The sequence below is a fragment of the Prinia subflava genome, chromosome Z (genome assembly GCF_021018805.1).
Source record: "Prinia subflava isolate CZ2003 ecotype Zambia chromosome Z, Cam_Psub_1.2, whole genome shotgun sequence".
Lineage (NCBI taxonomy): Eukaryota > Metazoa > Chordata > Aves > Passeriformes > Cisticolidae > Prinia > Prinia subflava.
Window position 1 is genome coordinate 58,409,948 of NC_086283.1, and position 24,756 is coordinate 58,434,703.

The 24,756-nt window shown below is 42.9% G+C and overlaps 1 protein-coding gene across 4 annotated transcripts in view; it reads left to right on the forward strand.

Moving 5' to 3' along the window:
• The window catches only part of TRABD2A (TraB domain containing 2A), a 78,327-nt gene extending 53,968 nt beyond the window's left edge, over positions 1–24,359 (forward strand). For 2 of the 4 annotated variants that reach the window (XM_063422890.1, XM_063422888.1), the window contains 4 exons: positions 20–194; positions 13,251–13,341; positions 20,012–20,263; positions 23,608–24,352. In XM_063422890.1, coding sequence (XP_063278960.1) covers positions 20–194; positions 13,251–13,341; positions 20,012–20,263; positions 23,608–23,788 — 699 coding nt within the window. In that variant the 3' untranslated portion in view covers positions 23,789–24,352. Of the gene's footprint in view, positions 1–19; positions 195–13,250; positions 13,342–20,011; positions 20,264–23,607 lie in introns of all 4 variants that reach the window. The other 2 variants (XM_063422889.1, XM_063422891.1) reach the window with 2 other exon arrangements.
• Positions 24,360–24,756: the final 397 nt, after the last annotated feature.

Here is a 24,756-nt window from a genome sequence, read left to right on the forward strand (position 1 = left end):
CTGTTTTTTTCTACCTCAGGTCCCAAATTTCATTAATGCTACACTTCCAGCCCATGAACGCATTACTGCCCAAGAAATAGACAGCTACTTCCGACAGGAGCTCATCTACAAACGAAATGAGCGAATGGGCAGGAGGGTGAAGGACCTGCTGGAAGAGCACCCAGACAAGAGTTTCTTCTTTGCATTTGGAGCTGGTATGTGACTGTGGTGCCATTCAATTGAACTCATCCCTCCTGTGTTCTTTAGCAGCATTTTGCAAATGCTTGCCTCAGTTTAAAGAGGGGTCAGTATTTTTATCATGGTGGACACGGAACTCAGTTTTCCCTGAGTTGTACCCTAGCAGGAAAACCTTCTCAGTGTAGGAGACTGTTTTTCTTCAGTGTGCAAAGAGCTCACAGTGCATGTGCTTGCTGCAATATCTGTTAATTACAGACATATTTGTTGTATGCAGACGTAAAGATACTGAGCCAACTACAGTGCATGCACAGGAGAAACAGACATGCACGTGTGTTTATTGCCTGGGCAACCAATGCAAGAGGAAAGGAGGAATAGGGAGCTGAGATGAAAGGCAGCACATCTGAGGCTGCACCAGTGCTTGAATTAACCTTTCAAGGACGTGTTCAAAGGAGGTATGAGCCAAATTGTGTGAATCTAAGGGACTCAATAAATGCAGTGGAAGAAGCAAGGCACAGCAGCTCCTTACCTCTTTCACTGTGCAGGCAGTGCAACAAGGAAGTTGTGCCTGCTACTATTTTGAAGCAGTGCAGTGGGCCCATTTGGGGGAAAACCTATTCCATTTTCTGCCCCTTAGCAGTCAGCAGGACTCTACAGGCACATCCAGCAGCTCATCCAAGTCAGTAAGGTTAGGATCTACACTTCAGACTAGGGCTGGATGGAGGGTACGAACGTGATTGTTTTGCCATGACTCCCATCCTTTGTTCTAGCTCCAAGGAAAGGAAGAAGTTAGGGTCAGTGTTAGAAAAGACATGTGCTAATTCCCAGAGAAGTATCACATCCCCTCTGCCATGAGCCATATGGCCTTTGGGAAAGGGGGAAAACTGAGACTGGTGTCAGTCAGTATTCATGTGTGGTTTTTCAGGCTCAGTGCATACTGCTTAAGTGAGGATGAAAGATCTAGACAAGGCAAGGAAAATATTGACTTAAATACTAAAAGCATTTGTATTCAGAGTCTGTGAGAATTTCTGTACTTGCAGCAGCGGGTTGTGGTTACAAACTTAGCATAACAAGGGCCCAGTGTGTGAGCCAGGACGTCAGGAAGGAAAGATGGCTGACCATGTTTATTCAGATGTGTATGAAGATTGTAACCTGCTGTTTTCCTGCAGTATCACTGCTCTGTGCAACTCACTGTCACAAAGAACAGTGAAGCAGGCCGTGGTTGTGTAGATTCTGGTCATGTCTTTCTGTCGGCTAAGACCTGGGTGTTGCTGCACTCCACTGCTGAAATTCTGAGCACATTTGAACTTGCTGCACTGATGTTTCTGATGAAAGCATAAGGCAGCCACAGGTCCAAGTAGCGTGTATTGCGGGCAGCCACTCTTCTGTCAGGAGGCCAGATATTTGGGCTTAGGTTACTGCCTCACAGCTGGAGTGGTGAGCAGCCTATGTAAGCAGACGTACGTGTTGCTGTGACATCTCCCAAGAGCAAGATCCTTTGAGGGGAGAGAGCTTCTTCCCCTCCTTGCACACACTCTGAATCCTGGCAGCTGCGAATCACATTTCTTTAGATGGTTTTGTGTCACTTGTTTCCCCTCCCATCAATTTCTTTCTATTCCTGTCCTTCTGCCCCAGACTGTCTTCATTGTCATTGGTGTGCACAGCACTGCCCCAGAGTCCAGAAGCACTGCAGGACCAGGATAGATACCCGTCCTTCTTAATTTCTCAGCTTTCTTGTTCTCAGCTTTCACGACAGTACTGAAATCCTTTCCCAGGCTTCCTGGAATCTTGCTTTTCTTTTTCCTTTTATTTTCCCAGTTCCCCCCTTTCTGTGTTCTGATTGCCAATATTTCCATACTGCATCACTCCCAGGAGCCTTGTGCCTAAATGAACACCCTTGATCTTTGGCTTATGTGTACATGGCTTGATCTTCAAGCACCCAGCGTGCTCTTCTCATGCTTTTCCATCATGCTTTTGAACACAGACAGCTTCCCTGTCTTTTCTGGGGACTTGGGACTGATTGTGAAATTGTCTCTAATTACTCTCTGGCTTTGATACCAGTCTGTCCTCTGTTCTCATCTGCTCTTCCAAATAGTTCTGTTCAAAGGATAGTGCCAGCCTCCCACATTTAGCAGCACAATTCTTGATTACACCCTTGTTTGACTGCATGAGGGTTTTTGGTGGGTTTTTGTTTATCTGTTTTGTTTGTTTCATTTGTTTCTTATTAAGCATCTATTGTTTCTTGTTAAGCATCTAAACGAGAAGTAGCACACAGGATATACTGCAGAAAACAGATAAATTTCTACAGAATTCTAAGGTTTGCTGGGTGCAAATTGCAATTATGAATGCAGTCTTTCATTGTTTTCCAGCCAGCTAATTCAGCCTTTTGCATATGCAGATTGCTGTATGTGATAGATAATTATGTGGAAGAGTTATTTTTATGCCAGCAAGCAGTGAAGATGAACAAATATCTTGTGATCGGTTTTTAGAGCATTGCTTGGAATTGTACTGCTGCTAATTACTGTGAAAAGGTTCCAGGAAAGTGCTCATACAAGGCAGATTAGAATGAGTAGTAGGGAAAGAGGAAAAAAAAAGAAAAGGCTATAGGAATAGAAATCAATCATGACTGCGTAGTGGTTTGCCCTCTTCTGACCACCAGTGAAGAATGTATCTTCTGCTTATAAACTGCAGGACAATGTTGTGTTAAAATGGTAGTAGGATATTTAAGGGTCTCCTAGCTAGGAGAGAAGACTTTCAGTTGTTTTCTTTCCACATTTTTTCACCCTGTATTTATTTTTAAAACAGCTAGGCTTTTTGAAAGAAAGGCTCAATTTTTCCATAAATGAAACACCATTGAAAAAAACACTTTTATCACAAATCATATGCAAACAACATCATGGTTTGTGGGTGACGGTGGAATTACATATACCTTGTCCCTATTATTTAAACTACTCTTAGTATTTCTATTTCAAATGGAGGAAAATCAGAAAATGCTGATTTATTTTATATTTTAGCTGGATTGATAGGATTTAGAGATGTGTAATACATAGTGCAAAAGAAGTCTTCTGTCTTTTCAGGTCATGATATAGCTGCATGGCTATATGAAATGGAATTACATGGAATTACATGTGGTAATTTGGGCCATAATCAATTTGATCATTAGATTCAGCACATTTTTTGCCTTTTCAAAAATCAATCAGGCAAACTCTCCATATATTCGGTCAAAAATGCTTCATGGTCAGAGCTCATGTCTGGAACTATTTTTGTTTGGAAGTAATTTGCACCAAAGTGGAGAACTAAAAAAATAACTGATTTTGCTGAAAACATCCAAACCACTTCGCTTCTGGCCAGAGTGCAAACAAGGGAAGTTTCAAGCCAAAACAAGTCTCTTTGAGGGAATTAGAAGAAAGCATGGGAAAAGAGAGTTGGCAATGCCAGCAGCGTTCCACTATGTTCAGTAAAGATTTGTCTTAATTGTGGACAGGCCTTTATGTATGGTGCCACAAGGGTTACAAGCCAGGCCTACTCCCTGTTGCCAGTAGTGGACTGGCTGGATGCTAAGCCTCTGTAGGTGATGGCACATGATTCCAGCCAGCCAGGTAATGCCGTAGGTTTCTGGTTTGTCTAGGACAGCTAGGGAACACTGACACAGTGAGAACTGCATTGTCCTCTTGTACTGTGGAGAGTTTTACCACTTGTCCAGGTTTTACAAGGGTGCTGCATGCTGGCTAAACCTTCCCAGAGTCCAGGGATAGTTGATACTGGCAGAGACCTCTGAAAATTCTCTGATTCATCCCTCTGCTCAGAGCAGGATCATATAGAAAGTGCAGTTTTCCTAGGACTGGAGTATGGGCAAGGATGAAGACTCCAGAATCATTCTGGGTAATCTCTTCTAGTGTTTAATCACTAAAGATGCTTTTTCTTATGTTTAAGTGGGACTTCCTGTATATCAGTTTTTGTCCATTGCCGCTTATCATTTCATGGGACACCATTACTGTGAAGAGTTGTGCTCTGTCTATTTTGCAACCTCCTATTTATGCCTAAGTTACGACCCCCAAGCCTTCTCTTGTCCAGGTGGAATAGTCTCAGCCTCTCCTAGTATGACGTATGTTCTGATTGTTTCACCATCCTTTTGGTCCTTTGCATCACTCTTTCCAGTATGTCCTCATCTCTTCTGAACTGGGAAGCTCAGAGCTACACGCTGGATGGACCCAGATGTATGTTACCAGGGCTGAGGAGCAGAGAAGGATCATTCCCCTCCATCTGCTGGGAACACTTCTTCTCACACAGCCCAGGAGGCCACTGGGTGCCTTTGCCACAAGGACACATAGCTGGCTTAAGGCCTGCTTGATGACCGCCGAGACACCACATCTTTTTCTGCCGAACTAGTCTTTCAGCCAGCTGATGCTCAGCCTATCATGGTGCCTGGAGCTATTCCTGCCCAGGTGAAGATTTGCTGCACCTTTGATTTGCTGAACTTTATGAACCGTGTTTGACTTCATCATAAATCCATAATGAATCCATAAATCAATAAATCCTCTTCCAAACATCTGCTTATCCCTGACACATTTGGAAATAGTTTGCAGGCTAATTTGCCCTACCACCTCCCCCAGAAACAGAGGTGTGGCTGGGCAGTTAATTCCCCAGGTCCTTCGTCATGCCCTTCATGAAGACGAGAATTATACTTGCTTTCTTTTGGTCCTCAGGGACCTTCCTCACTTGCCATGATCTTTTGAAGGTAATTGCGAGTGGCCTCTAAGCAAGCTCAGAAAGTTTCTCTGGATGTATCCTATAGAGAATTGAACATGGCTCTATTTAAATGTTCTTTAACCTGATCCTTCTCCACCCATAGTGAACTTGCTTTTCCCTGGACTTTCCCCATAGTCGTAGGAACCTGAGATTCCTGAAGGTTGGTTTGAGCACTAAATAAAGTAACAAAGACATTTAGTACTTGGCCTTTTCTGCATTCTTTGTCATCAGTGCCCCCTTCAGTGCTTAGACTATATTTATCTAGTTTACATTTTACTGCTGATGTGCCAGTAGAGGCATTCCATGTTCCTATTGATTTCTAACCAGATTCAACTCTAGATGGATTTTTCTTCAGCATGGTAATTTTATTCTGTTTCATTCCTTTAGCTTACTTATGGTTTCTGTTGAAGGGGCTGAAGAACAGAGAGAAAAAAAAACCTGTTGGGTTTTTTATTATGTAGAGGGAGGCATACTTGGTAGCTTGAGATCTTGACTTTATTTTGACAGACAAGACCTGTGGTGATGCCAGGTTTCTAGGAGCCAAGTTTAAATTCCCTCTAGTCTCTCCTGCCTCTTTGAACAGTTAAGAAACTCCAAAGTGTCAGTTCATGAATAAGAAGTACAGAGGGATCTAAGATTCCTTATATCCCTATGGAAGAAATTACTGACTTCAGTGAGACAGGCTGGCTGATTTGACAACCTCAGAAGCTGCTCCTCCTAATCTTGACCACACTGGAAAATTCCTTTTTCTCTTAAGAGTTCTTTTTCCTTGTTGCTCCTGAAAAACACATCATTCTGAGGCTTTAAAGTGTAGTGGATGTTGGTAAGCCACCATTAACACAAAGGAAAAAAGGATGTTGGTGAGAACTTCTTCAGGTACCATTTCTTCTAACTACTAAAGGAAATAACACATGTGTTTATTTGACATTAGTCAGACTGTATGGAGTCAAACCTCAAGGGACTGACTGTTTTTTTTCCCAGACAGAATATGTCACTACCAATGGTTACCCTCAGTGTGCTGTAGTCTACCAAATGGCTTCCTTCATCTTCTCGAGGTTTTGAGGCAATCCTTGTGATGTGAGAGTTCAGTTTTGTGTCAGCCTTAGCTGCCACATGCGTTGGATCCATAGGCATGTCTAACCCTTTTCCATCAATCCTTATGTCATAAAAAGCCAAAAGAAAATGAAAAGAAAAACAAAATAAAAATTCCATGAGAAAGTGTAATTGTGCTGAATCTGAGTAGTGTGTTAGGTGGTACTATTTCCGTGTAGAGCTGTTCAGTCTTACTTCTTGACATTTTTTGGAATCTGGAATTTTTAGATGCGAAATTATGCAAGAGGAGCAAGATTTATTGTCTCTGAGCAAGAAAAGATGGAGAAGGGACCTGTCAGCAGTGAACTTAAAAAGCAGTCAACAGTGCTAAGACCAGTGCAGTCTCTGTCCAGCTTGTATGGGTATTTATACCCATAAAACATTCTCTCTGCCATGAGAATAAGAAAGTTGCCCAAGGAAATGAGATACCCCTTTGAAATTTGATGGGAATACAGAATCTACCATGGAAAATTTGAAGCTGCCATCAGTACATTTGGAATTGGAGATGTGGGTTGCACAGGAAATGTAGATTTACCTATGCCTCACGTAAAAGATTTGAAATGTTTAATGAGTAAGTTCATGAAAAATCCTTAAGAAGGTGAATATTTGTGGATCCTGGAAGAGGTCAAAAAAAAGCTGGGGGGAGGGGCAGGAAGGCAACATAGTGAAAAAATAGATTTTAAAAACAGATTAAATGAGTCTTGTGGGGTCACGTCACTTCTCCCTGGGCTCAAAGAGCCTGCCGATTGCCTGCATGCTTCTGTCTCTGGAATGCAATAGCATTTTAACTTCCTTGGGTGGGAGGAAAAGCTGAGTGCCTGAAGGTGTGCCTGTACCTCTGTAATCTGAGAATGCCACATACAACCCAGCAGCTTTGAGACTGTTTTCCTTAGTAGCCTCATTGAGTCTTCAGAATGCTAATGACAGGGTTTATTAGAATAACAACCCCTGAAGGGGAAAGATAATGTTGTGTGGAGGCAGGACCCACATCCAGCGCCCCAGGGTTCACATGAAGGGCACTACTCCTGACATCCCTGACACTGAAATGAAGAGAGCTTTGCATTTCTCCATTAGAGGCAGTAACCTCTGTTCTGATATATTAGTGCAGCTGTCAAAATCAGCCAGGCCAAAAAACTGTGCTGTTTCTGTTCAGGTGCTGACAGTCTTCTTATCAGTTCTGGGTTTACTCATTACTGCCTTTACTGGTCAGCTAAAGTAGGAAAACTTTCATCATGTAATGTGTGTTTTGAGCTAGGGGAATTTCAAGTCCTTCGTAACTTTTTTTGCTAGAAAGGAAGGAGTGGAGTGCAATAGGAGCAGGTCCAGTGGCAGAGGTGGCTGTGAGTACTGTATCTCAGATAAGAGATTGGTAATTCCTTCCCTTGATGCTAACATAGTGATGGCTGCTAGCATAGTCACATCCATAAGGGTCTTCCTGTCTGGTAACCTAAGGCTTTGTCAGTGGAAAACCCTTAGCAAATGGATACCCAGTAGCTAAGCCTGCCTCAATGTGAGCCGTTTCACTTATTTTTTTGCAAAACAACCAATATGGGCATGTAGACTTTCCTTTTGTTTTAATTTAGTCATAAATTTGGTCTTATAATCAGTGAGAAAGCTTTTTCAGGTTCAGTTTTTGAAGATTGTCAGGATGTTTGACTTTGCCCAAGGGTAAAAATGGGAATTCCCCAGGATAAAAAGTACTCATGTCGTACATTTAAGAGACCTGTTTTTCCACAGAAACAGGTAGATGAGTATCTTCTTATCTTTCACAAGAAAAATGCCTTCATTTTGATTTGTGCAGATTGTAACTCCACATGTTTCTTTTCCATGGCATTAGACCATTTTTCCCATGTTTTGCAAGGCTGCTTGCACAACATCTACTCCTTTGAGAAGTTACATATATAAGTTGATTAGCAAACTAAATCACTTTTGAAGAAATAGGTTATATTTTTCCTTCCTGAGTGAATTCCAGTTTGAGGCACTTCCTTTAAGTCTTTTCACGTCTAGGGAAAGTACTTTCTTAGGCATAGGGAACACCACTGTTCTGCTATTGTGCCAACCAGATTTTTCTATTTGGTTTGAGAGTAGTGAGGTATGATCCACTAAGGTTTTGTACTAGTAAAAGATTTCCAGGAAATCAACTTTTTGTGGATGGACACTTATTGTGGTGTCAGTAGGATAAAACATTGGGTTCAAAGTTTATGGAGTAATATTTCATTAGTATTTCATCTTGTAGGTAATCACAGGAAGGATTTTGTTCGGAGGTCTGCAGTCTGAAAAATACAGGAGGGCATGGGAAGGCTGTTTTTGTGGGATTTGATCTGCAAGCCTACAGAAGTATTTTAATGCAAAATCCTTATGCTCCTACACCTAATGTGAATTCAGAGATTCTTTAAGTTGATTTACAGCATCACTGGTGCCGCCTTAACCCCTCCAATCTTTGTCATTTCCTTCTCCCTGCAGTATTAAATTTGTGACAGTACGATGCTCTTTGTCCTTTGGTTTCTGTTCTGCTACAGAACTTGGAAACTTGGAAAATTTCTGGACTTGGAAATACTGTGAAAAGCAGGAATGTACTGGATTTAGTATTACGAGTTTTGCATTTGATACACTTAAATGGCAGATCTGGAATGCCAGCCACTTATGACTGATCCCAGTTTTCCATATGTTGCTTGGATTATTTAATGTAACTGCAAAATTCCCTCCTCCTGATTCTGGGAGAAGTGAAGTGTAAGCTTGCTAAACTGGGTGCATCGTGCTCGTGCTTGGAAACAGTGTCTTCCTCTTGAGAAGTGCGTGCAGAAAGCATGTGTATGAAGGAAAATGATCTGTAATTCAGTTGATCACATCAGCTGCTTTCCTTCTTTCTCTCTGGAACATAATGAATACTTTGTCTAGCTTTTTTCCTCCGCAACTGTACTAGCTGGGTTAAAATTACTCAGAGTTCTGTGTCCTGGTCTGTATTTTAAAAGTATAACTGTGTTTATGTTAAAGGCAAAGCTAGGAAGAATGAAAGCAGATGATAATTGCCATAGGCATTTCCAGGAAGTTTCTAAATAATTTTAAGATCCATACCTCTAACACTTTCTTGAAAGTATTTGTTTCAGTGACCCATAGAGTCTCTGGCACCAAAAGTCCATTTGAGCGCTTGCAGTCCAAATAAACATCCAGTTTTATGATGTCCCCAGTGGCTGGACTAATTTGTGCCGTTTTGTGATTGCAGTGCTATAGTTCTCTGCTTTAGTTGTTCCCACAACATCTTGGAAGTCAGCAGTCAAGATCAGGTTTCCTAACAAACAGTTTGGTGTCTTTACATGTATGTCCAGTGATTCATTGTCTTGGGATGTTTGTAAATGGTGAGGTCTTGACATGCTTTTGGGGCGGATGGGAAGTGCCATCTTTCTACTAAAGAAAACACAGAATCATGTATACTTGGGGGTTTCCTTTTGAATGACTCTAAGAGGTCAAATAACTTTATTTATCAGCTTGGAATAGTTGATTTTATTTCAGAGAGGAGTATAGTTTTCACAAGTCTTACAGACTTGGTTTCTATGAAAAATTGAAATTTAGTAACAGAAACAGGACCTTTGTTTTCCAATATTTCCTAGTTCCTTTTGCAGAAATATTTCAGACCCACAATGGCTCAAATTTGGGTTCCACAGTCTCTGCTGAAGCCCACAGTCATCTAGTTGAAAACTTAGTGAACTGGCACGGTTACAGAAGCAGCTCTGCGTGGCTGACAGTAAAAGCCGCAAGCAGGGGACCCAGGTTTCAGGGCAGTAGTAGCAGCCTGTGTTCTGCAGGATTGGGTGGGGCTACCGAGGAAGGTCAGAAGCACACAATGCGTGGTAAAGTCTGCAAGTGCACATTGGTCAAACTGCGTTGTTCTTTGAGCATATTGCCTGTTGTGGTCCCTGCATGCCATCTCCTTTCAGTGCAGATTAAAGGCCTGGGTCTTATTTACTCTCCAGTAGAGTGCATGGCTGAGCTGGTCCACACAACAGCTTCTTAGTTTCTCTTTGAGGTTGAACACAGAAGAATAAAGATTCATGACTCTCCACCCCCTGCCAGAGTAAATTGACCCCTTGGAGGCATCTCTTCACCTAGTGGTGTGAGGATAATGCACAGCTATGTACAGAAAGAAAAGAGCAGGCTTTCTGATGGGACAGGGCCCAGGGCCTTTCTTTTGGGGAGCATTCAAGTGTGTTAGGCTAAAACAGAGAACAGGTGAAAGAGGTCTGCTCCCTCTCACGTGACTTATCATCTAAGTCTGTCTTGGAGAAATAGCTGCTTGATCTTAAACCTTGGAGAGTGAATCTGTCTCGTGTTTCTTACCGTTTTTGGAAATCTGAAATCTCATATACCACTGAGTGCTTTTTGTGGTGGTCCCCAGTAATGAGTCAAAAGCTCTGACTCTAGAGAGGCTCCTGGTGGGGTCCTGTGCCTCAAACCCTCACCCTTCTGCCTTCTTAAATTTTGTGTCTCACTCAGTTGAACCTGTAGATCCTCTGGGCCAGAAACAAGCTTTGTCTCATGGAACACAAAAGGCCCACCTTTTGAATAGTGAATACTGCATCACCTAACCCTTTATGTACCTTGCCTGAGTGGCTCCTGATTAATCATGTCTTGTGAGCAATCTAATATCACGTGCCAGTTTGTATTTGTATGCACTTGTTTTACATACATTTATTCAGTTGGTCTGTTCTCTTTTGCACAGTATTAGCACATCATTTTTCTCTCACATGCAGACATAACTCATTGCCTTGGCAACAATGAGCATAGCCACTCTGTGAAAGTATGTACAGATAATTGTGATAAAAATATATTCTTATGACTGCATTACATTAAATTAAAAATAAAGAGCCTAGCCACAGAAAAATGCTCAAGCAGGTTGACTGATGGAAATGGAATTCATCCATGTGCTGCAGTGATTTCCTACATTCCACTCTAAATCACTACTCTGAGCAAGGATGACTGGAGATTGATGGAGGAGTGGTGTGTTTAATGGTGTGGCTTGAGCAGCTATTCAGTAGCTCACTCTTGAAATGCATGAGACTGTAAGCTCTTAAACTGTCTCAAGGAAAATTACTTTAAGACCGTACCAGCTGCCCTATGGACTGCTTATCTTTACGCCTTTTTCCTTTCCTCCTGAAAGATTTGGATTAGGAAAATATGAGTTCAGGGACTTGGCACTGCTTTTCACTTCTGAAGATGGGATTTGGCTCATGCGTCATTGCCTGCATGAGGTGAATGCCTCATCTGAACTTGGAATATACACTGCCCCTATCCTTGTCAGTTTGAGAGGTGCTTCTCTACAAGTCCAAGTTGTCCTACCTACCTGTCATTTGCAAGAAATGGATCACCCTTTGGAAACACCCCTTCCTCTCCTGTGTGGAAGTAGGGGAGGAGGAATGAATCCCTCTCCCCTTCTCTTTGCACATACCTCTCCTCTGTGTTGAAGCTGAGAGACAGAAACTAGGTCTTGTATCTTATATACCTAATGTTTGTTTTACAGTAGCTAATTTTACTCAATTACAATATTTAATTACAGTCATTCCCTGCTGCAGCTGGTCTTTTCTGCTGACATGTGGGAATTCTTGGATATCTGTCTCTGGAGCTGAGCTATCGGGAAGCAGCAGATACCAACAGTATTAGGTTAGGTCAGCATAATGGTACATAAGCTTTACTCCTTCTGAAGACAAAATCTGATCTGAGGAGGTGGGACAAAATCCAATGACTGTGTGAGAAAATATGGTACCCAATGGGTGTCCATTGCAGTGTTCAGTTAAAAGGTTTCATTTGAACTACATTGGTTTATGCTGTTAGGCTCTAGGGGAAAGTTTATGTTGTGCTCGAATGGTATCATCCAACTCATGCCTTAAGCTGGTGCATCATAAGCACTTTGCTGTTGTGGTGTGAGAAACTGGAATTTTTGTGCTCCAATTCATTCAACCCCTTTTGGAATGTAAAATCATGAACGCCTTATGTTTAATCTGCAGATATTCTCAGCACTGTTAGAATTCTCTTTATAACTTCTTGCTCTCCCTGGCTACTAGAATCATTCTGTTGGTTCTATTGCCATGTATTTATGAACAGTATTATCAGAAAACAGTTATTCTGGAGTTATTCATCAGTTTTAGCACTGTGTATATCTACAGAATCCAGCAGATGAGTAATCAGTAATTTGCCAAAGGCAAATTTTAATTTATGTAGGCTGTTAAATGAAGAAGTGTTTTATGAAAACTGGATCTATGATGGAGAGTGCAAGGCCTTTCTTCTCTCTTTGTTCTCTCTTTCTTCTGCTTCTCAGCAGCCTGGTGTGATGACGTTAGAGTGATGGTAGAAGACATTCTGTGAGCAGAGCATCCAGTCAGGAAAGCTCCTGCAGCCTTTGAGTAGTCATTTATTCACTATGATGCCAAACTACAATCTTACCAGCTACCACATCTGTCTGAGAATGGCGTGGAGGTGTAAATCACAGAAACAGGGCAAAACTATCTAAGTCTTTCTAAAAATAAGTCCTTTTATCAACATGGCTGAGTTTCTGTCTCCAGTGGCATCCAATGAAGAAATGAAAGAGGTTGATGTAAGTCCTTGGATTTCAGAGTGATTTCTGTTCTTTGCAGATGGATGATTCTTAATAATTTAAAAATTATTAGTGATATTGAGCAACAGCTCTGTGTCTTTATGGTGCTAGATTTGTTAAAATGTGGCTGGATTCTGGCCTTCTTTGCATCACCACCAGTGGTAGACTCTCTGCTGCTCTTGAACAGGGGTGTCTGAATTTCATCTCTTACTCCCTCGAGTAATCCACAATGGCCTGATAGTGACAGAGTCAGGTTGAAAAAGACCTCTGAGATTATAAAGTCCAACCTTTGACCAATCACCACCATGCTAACTAAATTATGGCACTGACACGTTCAGTTTTCCTTAAACACTTCCAGGGATGGTGACTCCACCACCTCCCTGGGCAGCCTGTTATACAAAAGCCTGTAGGACCAGAGTAATTGCAATCACATCTGCATTTTAGAAAGGCAGAATGTAGTAATTGAAGTGACCTTGCGAGAGTTCAGCAGTCACTCATTAGAGAGCCTAGGTTTCTGGTTCATGTTGATGGGGAGTGACAAAGGCTCTGCTAGCCTTGAGTGTGGCATGCCTCCTGTGATGAGGAAGGACTTTGTTCCTTCTTTCCATGTGGTTGGTGGGTTCTGATGTAATTTTTCTTTTAACTGCAGGTCACTTCATGGGCAACAACACAGTGATTGATGTTTTGAGGAGAGAAGGGTACGAGGTAGAACACACTCCAGCTGGACAAGCCATCAACAAGTAATGCATGCTTTTACCTAGCTGAGCAGCCATTGGAGGGAGGTGGGTTTGTAGGCAATTATGAAGCAGGAATGGTAGGTGGAGCTATAACCAAGAGTGAGCTAGGCTTTTTCTCTCCTTCCCAACAGTTTGCTTTTCTCTTCCATGAGCTAGTTTGGAAAAGGGATTTTATTTGGTTAGGCTTTGGGTTTTGTTTGTTTTTGGGTTTTGTTGTTGGGATTGGGGGTGTTTGGTTTGTTGGTTTGTTGTTGTTCTTGGTTTTGTGATGGTTTTTTGGTGGTTTTGGGGTTTGAAATTTTTGTTGGTTTTTTTGTTTGGGGTTTTTATTGTTTGTTTTGTTTTGTTTCTTTGTTGTTCTTGTTGTTAATAAATTTTCCGCCCTTGTAAAGTTTTTAACTCTTAAATGAACAGCCACAGAGTATGCATGCTGCTTAATCAGATCTGGATACTGTCCTGTACCACACAGGATTCCAGGTTTCTCTTTTCTCTCTTTTATGTGTTTGACTGCCCTGCCTTTTAATAGTCCCCTCGTTTTATACTGCTATTTTTTATTCTTTCTGTTTACTCTCTCCCAGCCTGGAATCTGATAGCCCAGAGTCTTTACAGGCTGTCTCTATGACTGATTGCTCCCATGTCCCTGCTTTCTTCTGCATTTTTAAGCCAAGATACTTGTTGATCTGGTTCATCTTGCAGCTGTCCTTTGGGATATACCCTTCCTGCCTCTTTTTATCTCTCACTGGATGCTTTTATCCACCTCCATGGTTTCAGTAACTAGAGAATGCCAGATAATCTCCTCCCCCACTCTCTACTGAGAATTACTCGTGCTTTGACTCACCTCTTCCTGGAATTCTTGCCACCAGCTTAGGGTCTGCAGTCTTTGCTTTCCCCTCTCCAGACTGTTACCAAACATGTAGCTGTCAGATATACTTGCTTTTCACTGCTAAAAAATGACAAGGGAGAAAATTAGAAATTGGTCCCAATTATGGTACTGTTTCCCTTTTATCTTCTGTGCATGGCATGGTGTCCTTGTTTACATCTCTGTCCCTCCTCCCCCACATTTCTGATATGGGGCTCTCAGGCATGACTACCACCTTTTGACAGGATTTGTGCAGAGGGCACAGTGTTGAGTCTTGGTCTGTGCCAAAGGCTCTACAGGTGTGGTGCAAATTAGTAGCAGCTGGTTTTTTCTCATACTCTGATTTCTCATATTTCTCTTTATACAACCTTTGCTGTTGTCTGAAAACGTGAGATTGAAATTCTGGCACATAGTGTTTCTGCAATGATTCTTGACATGGACATACGTCATTAACTCTACATGCACTGAAAAAAAACCTGATTCAAGACTTAACCCTTGATAATATGAATGCCAGCCCCTAACCCTGTTTCTACCAGTGGGCAGGTAGTCTAACAATGAGAAGCACCTGTGCTTAAGCACAAGACTTAATGATTCTGTAACACTTGAGTTGTGCCAGAAAATCCAGTGTATCAGTGTTTACAGGAATAATTAAAAAAAAACAAACCCAAACAACCAAACCCAAAACAGCCTGCACTGATATTTTCATGTTGTTTTTCCATTCTTGGCTTAGATGTTCCTAAAAACAGCTGCAACAGTTTCTTAAAGCTTAAAGAAAGATAGGTTAATAGGTACTTGAGAGTACACAAGAGCAGACAACTGAAGAAAGGAGGGATAGATTTTTACTTATCAGGGAGGTTGGTATCAAGGCTACTTGGAGTAGCTGGGCACCCAGTTCCATAACCGCATTGTGGGAGTTCATTGTGCATTTTTGTGACTTTGAAAGCCCTCAGTTTGCCATCAGTTGCATCCTAAACCTATTTGTAGGACTGTTGGACAGAACATCTTTCTTGGAGTCTTGATATTAAACCTGAGTAAGAAGACATCACTTCACTGTTAACATTTCTGGATGACTTGGAAAGAGATTTAAAAATATGAAATGCATTTTAAGAAAAATGTGCGTTCAAAGGAAAAGAGCATTTAATGTGAGGGAAAGGACCTGTGGCAAGAGTGTATTAGAGTCCTAGGGCTTTGAAAGAAGATTTCACTTGAGTGTTATCCTGGGCTGTTCTAGGAGCAAATAGCAGAGCAGCCTGTGACAGTAAATCCAGTGTTGATCACACAAATGTTGAACTGTATCCAGCTATTGTCCTATATAGTGCTGCACACAGTCGAGTCAGTACCTGTGGACTATTTCAGTGTTCCTGATTGAGACAGGATGAAAATGCAAGTGGTTGGACTGAGACAGAGAATTTAAATTACTGCTCTGGTATCAGACACAATAGGTAAATTAGTTGAGAGGTCCTAAAATACAAGGAGGAAGTATGCAATCACCTCCTTTCCCTGCAACATGATGCTCTGCTGCAGCAGCACAGTCTGCTGCATCCTGTGCTCTGGCTAAAAAAAATAGGTCCCTTGTGAGGTGTGTTCCTATCTGTGTGTAAGAACCAGTAAAGATGAGTATAGTTATGCTCATTTTCCTGTAGCAGGCAGGGCTGCCTGAGGTGTACTTTCCATCTGCAGAGCAAATGGGATGCATACCCCTAGCTGGAGACAGAAAGGTTCCTTCCCCCTGGTGTTTCCCAGGCAGGGAAGGCAAATGAGGTGCTCCAAGCAGGCAGTATTGCAAAGGACAGTTTATAAATAGCACCAGAAGTTCAGTCAAGCTCCTTCTGACTTACTTTGATCTTTAACTGTTGTTCCTGATTTTAGAATGTAGTTATATATTGTGAAATACTCAACACAATCCAGCCATAATTAAGGTGCTTGCTGACTCTCCCTTAGTTGCTATGACTGGAGAGGGAATTGGCTTGGGGGGAGGAAGGATGGGCTTTTGAATCTATGTGCCTTTTCAAGTGATCTCTAGAAGAATTGAATTCTTCTAGAATTTCTTCTGAGCTCCAGTGTGGTGTGGCCATGGGTTCAGTAGGGAAGGCTGCAGGCCGCATCTACAGGGGCATGGTGCTTCCCACTCTGTGACTGAGTTAAGGAACAAAAACATTGAAGAGAAATGGTGGAAAAAGGAATCATAGGCAGAAGACCTTGAAACAGATTAAATCAGGTCACTAGAGAGTGCTGATGAGGGATCATCACACTGTAAGGTGCAGTTAAAGAGTGTGTGAAGTGAAGCAGCTGAGGAGGAGAGCTGAATAGGGTCGTGACAGTTCAGAAATGATGAAGTGTGACAGAGAGTGACACCACAATGATTCTGCGTGAGATTGATAACCAAAGGTCCATTCTGCAACAGATTCTCTCATATAAACTTCAGCATGTGATCACTCTGGTTTTCCTTGCAGCAAACAAGACAAATAATCTTTGTTTTCCATCTACTCTTGATGTTCTAGTCCACAACTTCATTGCCCCTTTCTCCAGGAGCTAGTCTCTATTTGCTATCAAATAAATGTGCATACAGTGATGGGCTAGCTTGAAAACTGCACCCATGCTGAAATATGTCTCCTCCAGACCACCTCCTTTTCATGCCATTGGAAGCTGAAAAAGGAACACATTTCTGGGAAAGTTTCATGGATTAAAGGCAGGTTTCTGCTCAGTGGTCTGTGGTTTTCTGTTACTTTTCTGAATTTCAGCCCAAGCCAGTCTGCACTTTTGTTACAGAGGACTGTTGCATCTCTTCTCTTTATGAAGTAGCCATAAATATCAGTTGGGTATTCCTGCTAGGTTCTGTGCATACACAGTGTGGTTTGAGTTTGTGGCTTTGTCCAAGATGCTCCTAAACAAGTAAAGAGGAGAAATTGTTCCAAACAATGAGAAATGAGGGCCAGCAAAGCCATGAGTGAATAGGACAGTGCAGACTGCCTGTCTTAGAGTATAGATGAGATGTTGCTTGCTCTAACAATAAAGAAACAGAGCTTCAGTAATCAAGGTGGAGCTGACTGTTGCTTTTTTCAATTTATCACCTTCACAGGAAGGTGAGTAGTCATAGCCCTGAGAGCTTTTTCTGGGAGCTCAACTTTGGGTTTCCAAGATTTGTCTTGTAAGAGTCTGTACATGCACATAGCCTCAGCAGCATATCTCACTTGCTGGAGTTCCTTTGAAATTCCCACTAATGCTGCCAGCCTAATACAGGATTTGGGCAGCTGGAAGGCTGAGGTCTTACTCCCACTCCCTCTTTACTTGCTACAAATGTGTGCAAAGCTTGGCTCTGCTTGAGAGAGAGATGCAATTTCTTCTCAGTTTCCTCCCCTTCATTTTCTCCTCTTTCCTCCCCTCATTTTCATCCCCTCCATACTTGTCCATAAAACCCACTGACAACATCATTTCATGCTCCTTGGTGTGCTTTATCTGAGTGGCAGGACATCATTACACCCTTTTTCAGATCAACACTGGAAGCCAATGCCACTGTGATGTGTTGAGCTCTGGTCTCTTGCGTGTCAGACACATCGTCTAATGTGATGTTTTGTAAAGGCTGTGCATTCACGGCTTTGTACCAACTGCCTTCATCAAAAACAAAACGAGGAGTGAACCTAGTGGTGCCAAAACTAATCTGCTTTCAGTTGATGCAGACTAGATGGCCCAAAGGATTCTTTAATCATAGAATCATAGAATGTTAAGGGATTGGAAGGGACTTCAAAGTTCATCTAGTCCTCATCCCCCTGCCATGGGCAGGAACACCTCCCACTAGACCAGCTTCTTCAAGGACTTATGCAACCTGGCTTTGAAAAGTACCAGGGTTGGGACACCACAGCCTCCCTGGGCAACTTCTTCCAGTATTTCACCATCCTCACAGTAAAGAATTTCCTCCTAGTACCTGGTGTAAATTCATCCCTTCTTCAGTTTGTATCTGTTACTCCTGACAAAGAGTCCTTCTCCAGCTTCCCTGTAGAACCCTTCAGGCACTGGGAAGTTGCTATGAGGTCTCTGCACAGCCTTCTCTTCTCCAGCATGAGCTGACCGAGCTTTCTCATTCTGTCTTCAAAGGGGTGTTCCAGTCCTCTTACTAATGTGGCCTCCTCTAGACTTGCTCCAACAGCTCCAGGTTCTTCTTACGCTGAAGACTCCAGAGCTGGATGCAGGGTGTTAAACTTTCCATCAACCGTCACCCCCAAGTCCTTCTCCTGAGGGCTGCTCTCAGTTCTCCTCTGAACCTGTAGCTGTGTCTGGGGTTGTCACAACCCAGGTGCAGGATCTTGCACTTGGCCTTGTTGAACTTCATGGGGTTTGCACAGCCCCACCTCTCCAGCCTGTCCAGGCCCCTCTGGATGGCATCCCTTCCCTCCAGTATGTTGACTGCCCCACGGAGCTTGGTGTTGGTGCCAAACGTGCTGAAAGTGCCTTTGATCCCACTGTCCATGACACTGACAGGGATCTTGAATAGTGATGGTGCAGTACTGACCCTTGAGGGAGACCATTCATCACTGGTTTTCATGAGAACAAGGAGCTGTTGACCACAATTGTTTGTGTGTGGCCATCCAGCTACTTCTTTATCCACCAGGCAATCCATCCATCAAATCTGTGTCTGTCTAGTTTGGAGACAAGTGTGTCGTGTGGGATGGTGTCAAACGCTTTGCCTAAGTCCAGGCAGACGATGGCAGTTGCTCTGCCACATCCATCAATGCTGCAGCCCCATCAGAGAAGATAATCAACTTTAACAGGCATTGTTTGCCATGGGTAAAATCGTGTTGGCTGTTACCAATCATGACTTTCTTTTCCATTTTTGTTTTGGCATAGTTTTCAGGAGAATCTGCTCCATGATCTTGCCTGACACAGAGCTGAGATTTTTACTTTCTCCTTTTTAAAAATGAGGGTTATATTTCCCTTTTCCCAGATGTTGGTAATTTCACCCGAGTGCCACAGATTTTCAAAAATGATTGATAATGACTTAGCAACTTATCTGCCAGCTCCCTTAGAACCCACAGATGAATCTCATCAGGCCCCTTGTACTATTCAGGCTCCTTAGATGCTCTTGAACCTGATTCTCTCCTACATTGTACTTAGGGTCTTCATACTTCCATTTGTCTCTCCTGACTTGGGCAGCTTGGCTGGAACACTTGCCACTGAACTCTGAGATACCAAGGTCCTTGAGAACCTCAGCCTTCTCTGGGTCCAGTTTGCAATCAGGTTACTGTTAATAATACACTAAGCCTTTCCCTTCAAAGGCAGTAATTTTCAAGATGTGTTTCTGTAGCCATGACCACAGTCTGCGGGCTGTCTTGTTTCTTACCTTCTCCACCAGTGAGAGCTGCTGGTTTCATCAGCTAGTGTGCTTTAGTTGTTCTGTTTGCCCCTTCCCCTTGTCCCCCAAGTGAGTTTGCTCTGGACAGGAATGTTGAATTATCTGGTCTGTGCTCTGCAGCACATCAGACTAGAGGAGTGTGGTTTGACTCTGACTCAGAAGTGATTCCATTTTTGTCTCTTTCCAGATATCAGAGCTAAATACCAAGAGTTACTCCACCCTTATCCAGAGTGCATTCTTTCCTCTGATACAGACAGCTTCTTTTCCAAAGATTTTTTTGCCAAAGAGCACTATTTTGATCAGAAAATCAATGCTGACTGAAGGAAGAGGGAGCAAGTATACAAGGCAGAGAAATGAGCATCCAGGGAGAAATATCTATTTTATGTGTATGTGCCTTGATGCTATCTGTTACAGGATTTTGCCTCAAAGGTCTTTTAAATGTTATCTGTGTTCTCTCTTTCTTTCAGCCGAAAATCTCCCAAAACCTTGTTAGCCTTCTCGTCATCACACAGTCCCTATGCTATGTCCCATGAGCTCCCACTGCACCCCCAGAAGGAGAAGGAAGAGGAGGAGGAAGAGTTCCTGCCTCACCTGCTGTTCCCTGACAGCATTGATGTGCTCATGAAAGTAGACAGGAAGTACAAAAAGAAGAAGAAAAAGCATCAGAAGAAGCAAAGATTGCGACAATTTAACGATCTCTGGGTTCGCCTTGAAGAAAGGTAGCTAATGGCTTGGGAGGGGGAGGATGGTTTGTCATGCAAACTGACTTTAACTTGGATGGTTTAATACAGACCCTCAAACTTCTGCAGGGGTAGATATACCCTGTGGACAGGATCTGACCTTCTCTTCTGCTGTGGTTCTTTCTGAAGCACTTGCACAAGGTTTTCTTGGTGCTTTTAGCGGCAAAAAAAAAAGCTTTCATTTTTCTTTGCACAGTTAGATTTGTGGAAAACTGGGCATAAAACAAGTTGAAGCCTTGTCTAGATCATTCTGCATTTGGGTTTGAGGGATTGTGAGCATATGACAGTCCTCTATTTCATGGAAGTCTGGGTCCAGTGGTAGATGGTATATCTCAAAGCCTTTGTCCATTATGCAAAAGCTGTCATTCCTGGCATATGTTCTCCTTGCACTTGGGCAATATTCATGCAGTATTTTCAGTCTCTCTATTCTTTCAGCCTGAAAAAATGACAGCCTAATGGATGGCAGAGTTTTATAAAAAATTAGTGTGTTCTGGGGCAGAGGTTCACACGTATCCCTTACTTTTCAGCCAGAAAAGCTTACTTTCCTACAAGAAGTAGAACAACCTGGGGAAAAAAAAAAAAAGGAAAATCCAATTTCTCTCTCACTATCCATACTTGGGCCTGTGGCTGAATGTGTACCTTAATGTTTCCCTCCTGTGAGGTAATACACATGCCCAAATATGCTTTCTTTTGTATTTTGTGTGTCTGTGTCTCTCCTATACTCAGGTTGAAGGCATTAAATTTTTGTGACACCATAAACAACCAGACAGGCTGGGGTGATGGAGAAGAGTCTGACAGTTCTTGAAATAAAGCCTGTGCATTATCTGGACTTCTCCCGCTCTGAAGAATACTTCTTCCTGCTCCCCAAATTACTGAGTATAGCAGGGTTCTCCTAAGCCTTTCCTATCAGGTCCCTGGATCCCAATTGTACCACTGCTGTGAGTGATACATGGCTCAGGCTGGCCACAAGTGACTGCAGCAGCTTTTCTGTTTGAGGCATTCAGCCATGGTCAGATTTTTTAAACCGCATTCCCTTCTTGGCTCCTTCCTTTAACATTACAAGTATTTGGGAGACAAATGCTCACGTAACATGTCCTCTGAGAGGCCTACATACAATCCAAGATTCACCAGTATAGCAAATCCTATACTTGACAAAATCGCACTTGATTTTGTCTCTTAGTGGACCACTTATTTCTGTTAATGTACTGATACTGGCTGATTATGATGACTTTCTGGAGCTTTGGTTGATAGTCTGTTTAGTTGAAATGTTAAGGAATGTCTGTCTTAATCCGCCACCATGCCTCAACAGTGCCATGTTCAGTGTTTCCCATGCAGTTGCTCCCACAAAGCTCGGGAAGTCAGTGGGCAGTGACTTTAAGGTAGCCGTGTGCTTGCAGTTTCAAGTCTTCAAAAGAAGAGGGAGGATGGGAAGATGTGCTGCTATGACCAAATTGAAGTCACTTTAGGGCTGCATACTAGATTTCAAGTACTTTCAGGCAGTAGCAAAACAAAATCAAAGCAAGTGATGGCAGCCTAGGAAACTACTGCATAAATATGGAAGCAGCAAATGCTGCTTTTCTTTCCTGCTTTGTATGTTTCCTTTCTTCCCCTACTACTTAAGTCGTCCTTTGTGCTAGAAACCTACCCCAGGTGAGTGGTCCTAGGTGGCAAATGCTTTGTAGGGACGACTCCTTAGCAGAGAGAAGAGCCGGGTTATCTGTGGGGCTCTGCACGGCGCCCGTGCCCGGCTGGGCTGGGCTGGGCTGGCAGCCCCACCTCGCGGCGCGGCCCTTCCCAGGGAAACCCAGCTCCTCTGGCTCCAGCTCGCCTGTGCAGGGCATGGGAGCCTCAGCCCTCGCTCTACACATTCCTCAGGGTGTGCAGACACAGATAAAGCTGTGGGGTTTCTTTTACGAACGGGCCGTTCACAGCTTTCAGGTTTACAGATGGGCTTGATGACCATAAAGGTCTTTTCCAACCTTCTTAATTCTATGATTCCTCCTGTGAGCCTGAAAATGTGAAAGGTGCAGCTCGAGTGATTTAATAGCGTTGTAGCGGGCTTGTCAGAATGGCCTTGGTTCGTGCCCCTGTATGCATCAGCTGCCAGCTGTATTTCCTTGATGTGCTGCCAGCTGGCTTCTCTCTGGCTTTTGTTCAGATCTTCTGGGGAGCCCTTTGGGTAAGGAAGAGTAAAGTGTTTTTAAAAAGGATAGTAATTGCCTTCAATTTTCCAAAACATTTTTGCTTAGTGGACTGAAAAAAGGCAAGAATGGTGCACAGCAGCTGAGGATTGGGTGCAGAAGAAATTACTCAGTTTTTGTATTGGCCAGGTGGACTTGCTTTTGGTTTTGTAAATATTTGTCTTCAGGTTCTACACAGCACCATGCGGTCCTGGGGGCTATGTCAGTTGCACAGCTGTGGTGTCAAATACTGCTTTCAGTCCATTGCCAAAAAGAACAACATCCTGTGTAGTATTTGACCCTTCTGACTCTTGGCCTGCTGTGGTGTGTGATCTCCCTGAGTTCAGGTCAGTTGGCATTAGCAGCCTGGAGCATACAAATTTCTCTCCTCCATCATGTGTTGCCATTATGGGAGATCAGCTCATGTATGCTCTAATTCAGTTCTTGTTCAACACGATGTCAGAGTACTCTCTACCACTGGGAATGGAATACTCTGGAATGTGGTGATTTCTGGAAGCCATTCTTCTTCTGCTTAAAGTACATCATGTAAATCTTTGTAATTCCTGACCTGTGGAAGAGATGCTGGGGTACAGGAGCAAGGTGGGTGCACAATAAGGTGCATGAAGCAGGGCTGAGGAAGATGGACTCAGAAAACAAGTGCCGCACTCCAGCTGTGCTTAGCAGGTGCCGTTGCAGTGACACTCCTCTGCAACAACACTTGTTTTGTTCTTACCTATTTTCTGCTTAGCTGACAGGGGTTAGGAGTATGGTCATCTTACCCACCTGACTGATTGTGTGGGAGCAATGGGCAGGCTGGGTAGACTTGAGACAGGGCTTTTGGTGCTGCCATCACCCTCCTCAGTCTCTTCACTGTTCCCTCTCAAGTCTACTTCACAGTTTGGCTGGCTAGCATCTCATCCTTGTGGGCTGGTGTGGGAACTGTCCACATACGTGAGGAAGGGACAAGACAGCACTCTGCCATGTAGGAGGCACAGACTTTTGGTCAGTGTGTAACTTGTACAGGAGACCATTCTCATGGACCCAGAAAACTGACAGTGGATCACAGACGCTCACCACTCCTGCTCTGTAGCTGTTGGGCAGTCGTGGCTGGGTCAGGACTGATGTTCTCCTCTTGCCTTGCAGTGCTACTGATCCTCCTCCGCGGATCCGCATCATTAATGGATACATCACGGTGGAGCCCCAGCCCCGGGGCCACGGGCGGTCCGGTCACGCTCGCGCAGACACCAGCAGTGCTCACCGGTTTTCCCATTCTCTCCTCCTTCCACTACTGACTTTGACTTTGCATAACATAATGCTTCACTGAAACACAGGAGGAACCAAGCTGCAAGACTCTTGCCTTAAAAATCAAAAAAAGAAACTTATGCAAAAAAAAAAAAGAAATAGAAGACTATGAGTGGGACACCTGTTCTTTGGAGTGTTCTTAAACTGCCTCCTTTTCCTGAGTCTGGATCATTAATTCTTTTCTGGTTTGACCTGCCCAATACAGGAGAAGGTATTTAAATGAAAGTGTTATTTATCCTTCTCTTGCAGAAGAATGATTTCATGTTATCCCATAATACTTTGGGGAAATTATAATGCCGCTATAACATAGCTGTTGGTTAGCTGTTTGAGCCCATCTAAAGTACATATTTCTCACCTTCAGTGCCTTGTGAAAAGATTTACACACCACTGACTTGTTTATTGGAACAGAGTATTTTGATCATATGAGCACAGCTGGGAAAGAGAGTTAGTATTTAATGTCTCTACTGGTAATGCTTTAAATTCTTGCTTGTTGGGGCTCCAGTTTACAGATAAAAATTCATGGCAACACCTACAATAAAATAAAACAGTGAAGACTTGTGAACAAGAATGTTTCTGTTGTCTCTTTGGTGCTATTTAAGATGGGTCCCCCTGAACCTCTAGTGGCCAGGCAAGTCTCTTAAGTGCAAACTGATGTGCATTTAAGAAGAAAAAACAGTTCAGTGGGAACTTCACAAGTCATAATGTTGGATTCTTCCAGAGTAAGTTCTCAAGAGGTGATTTGCACAATCAAGACTTAATTCTAGAAAATCCTTTCTAGTTTTCTACTGTGTTCATTGCTCAGACTTTCCAAATTGTTTTAAGTCCTTTGCTGTCTGTGTGAAGTAGGTGTGCTGTTGACTGTTGAATGTAAAGAAACTTGGAAATGGTGATGAATTTTCTGTGTTTGTACAGGACATCCTCTTGTTTGTGTTTGTACAGGACATCCTCTTGTTATCACAACTCAATTTGTGAGCAACTTTTCACCCCCAT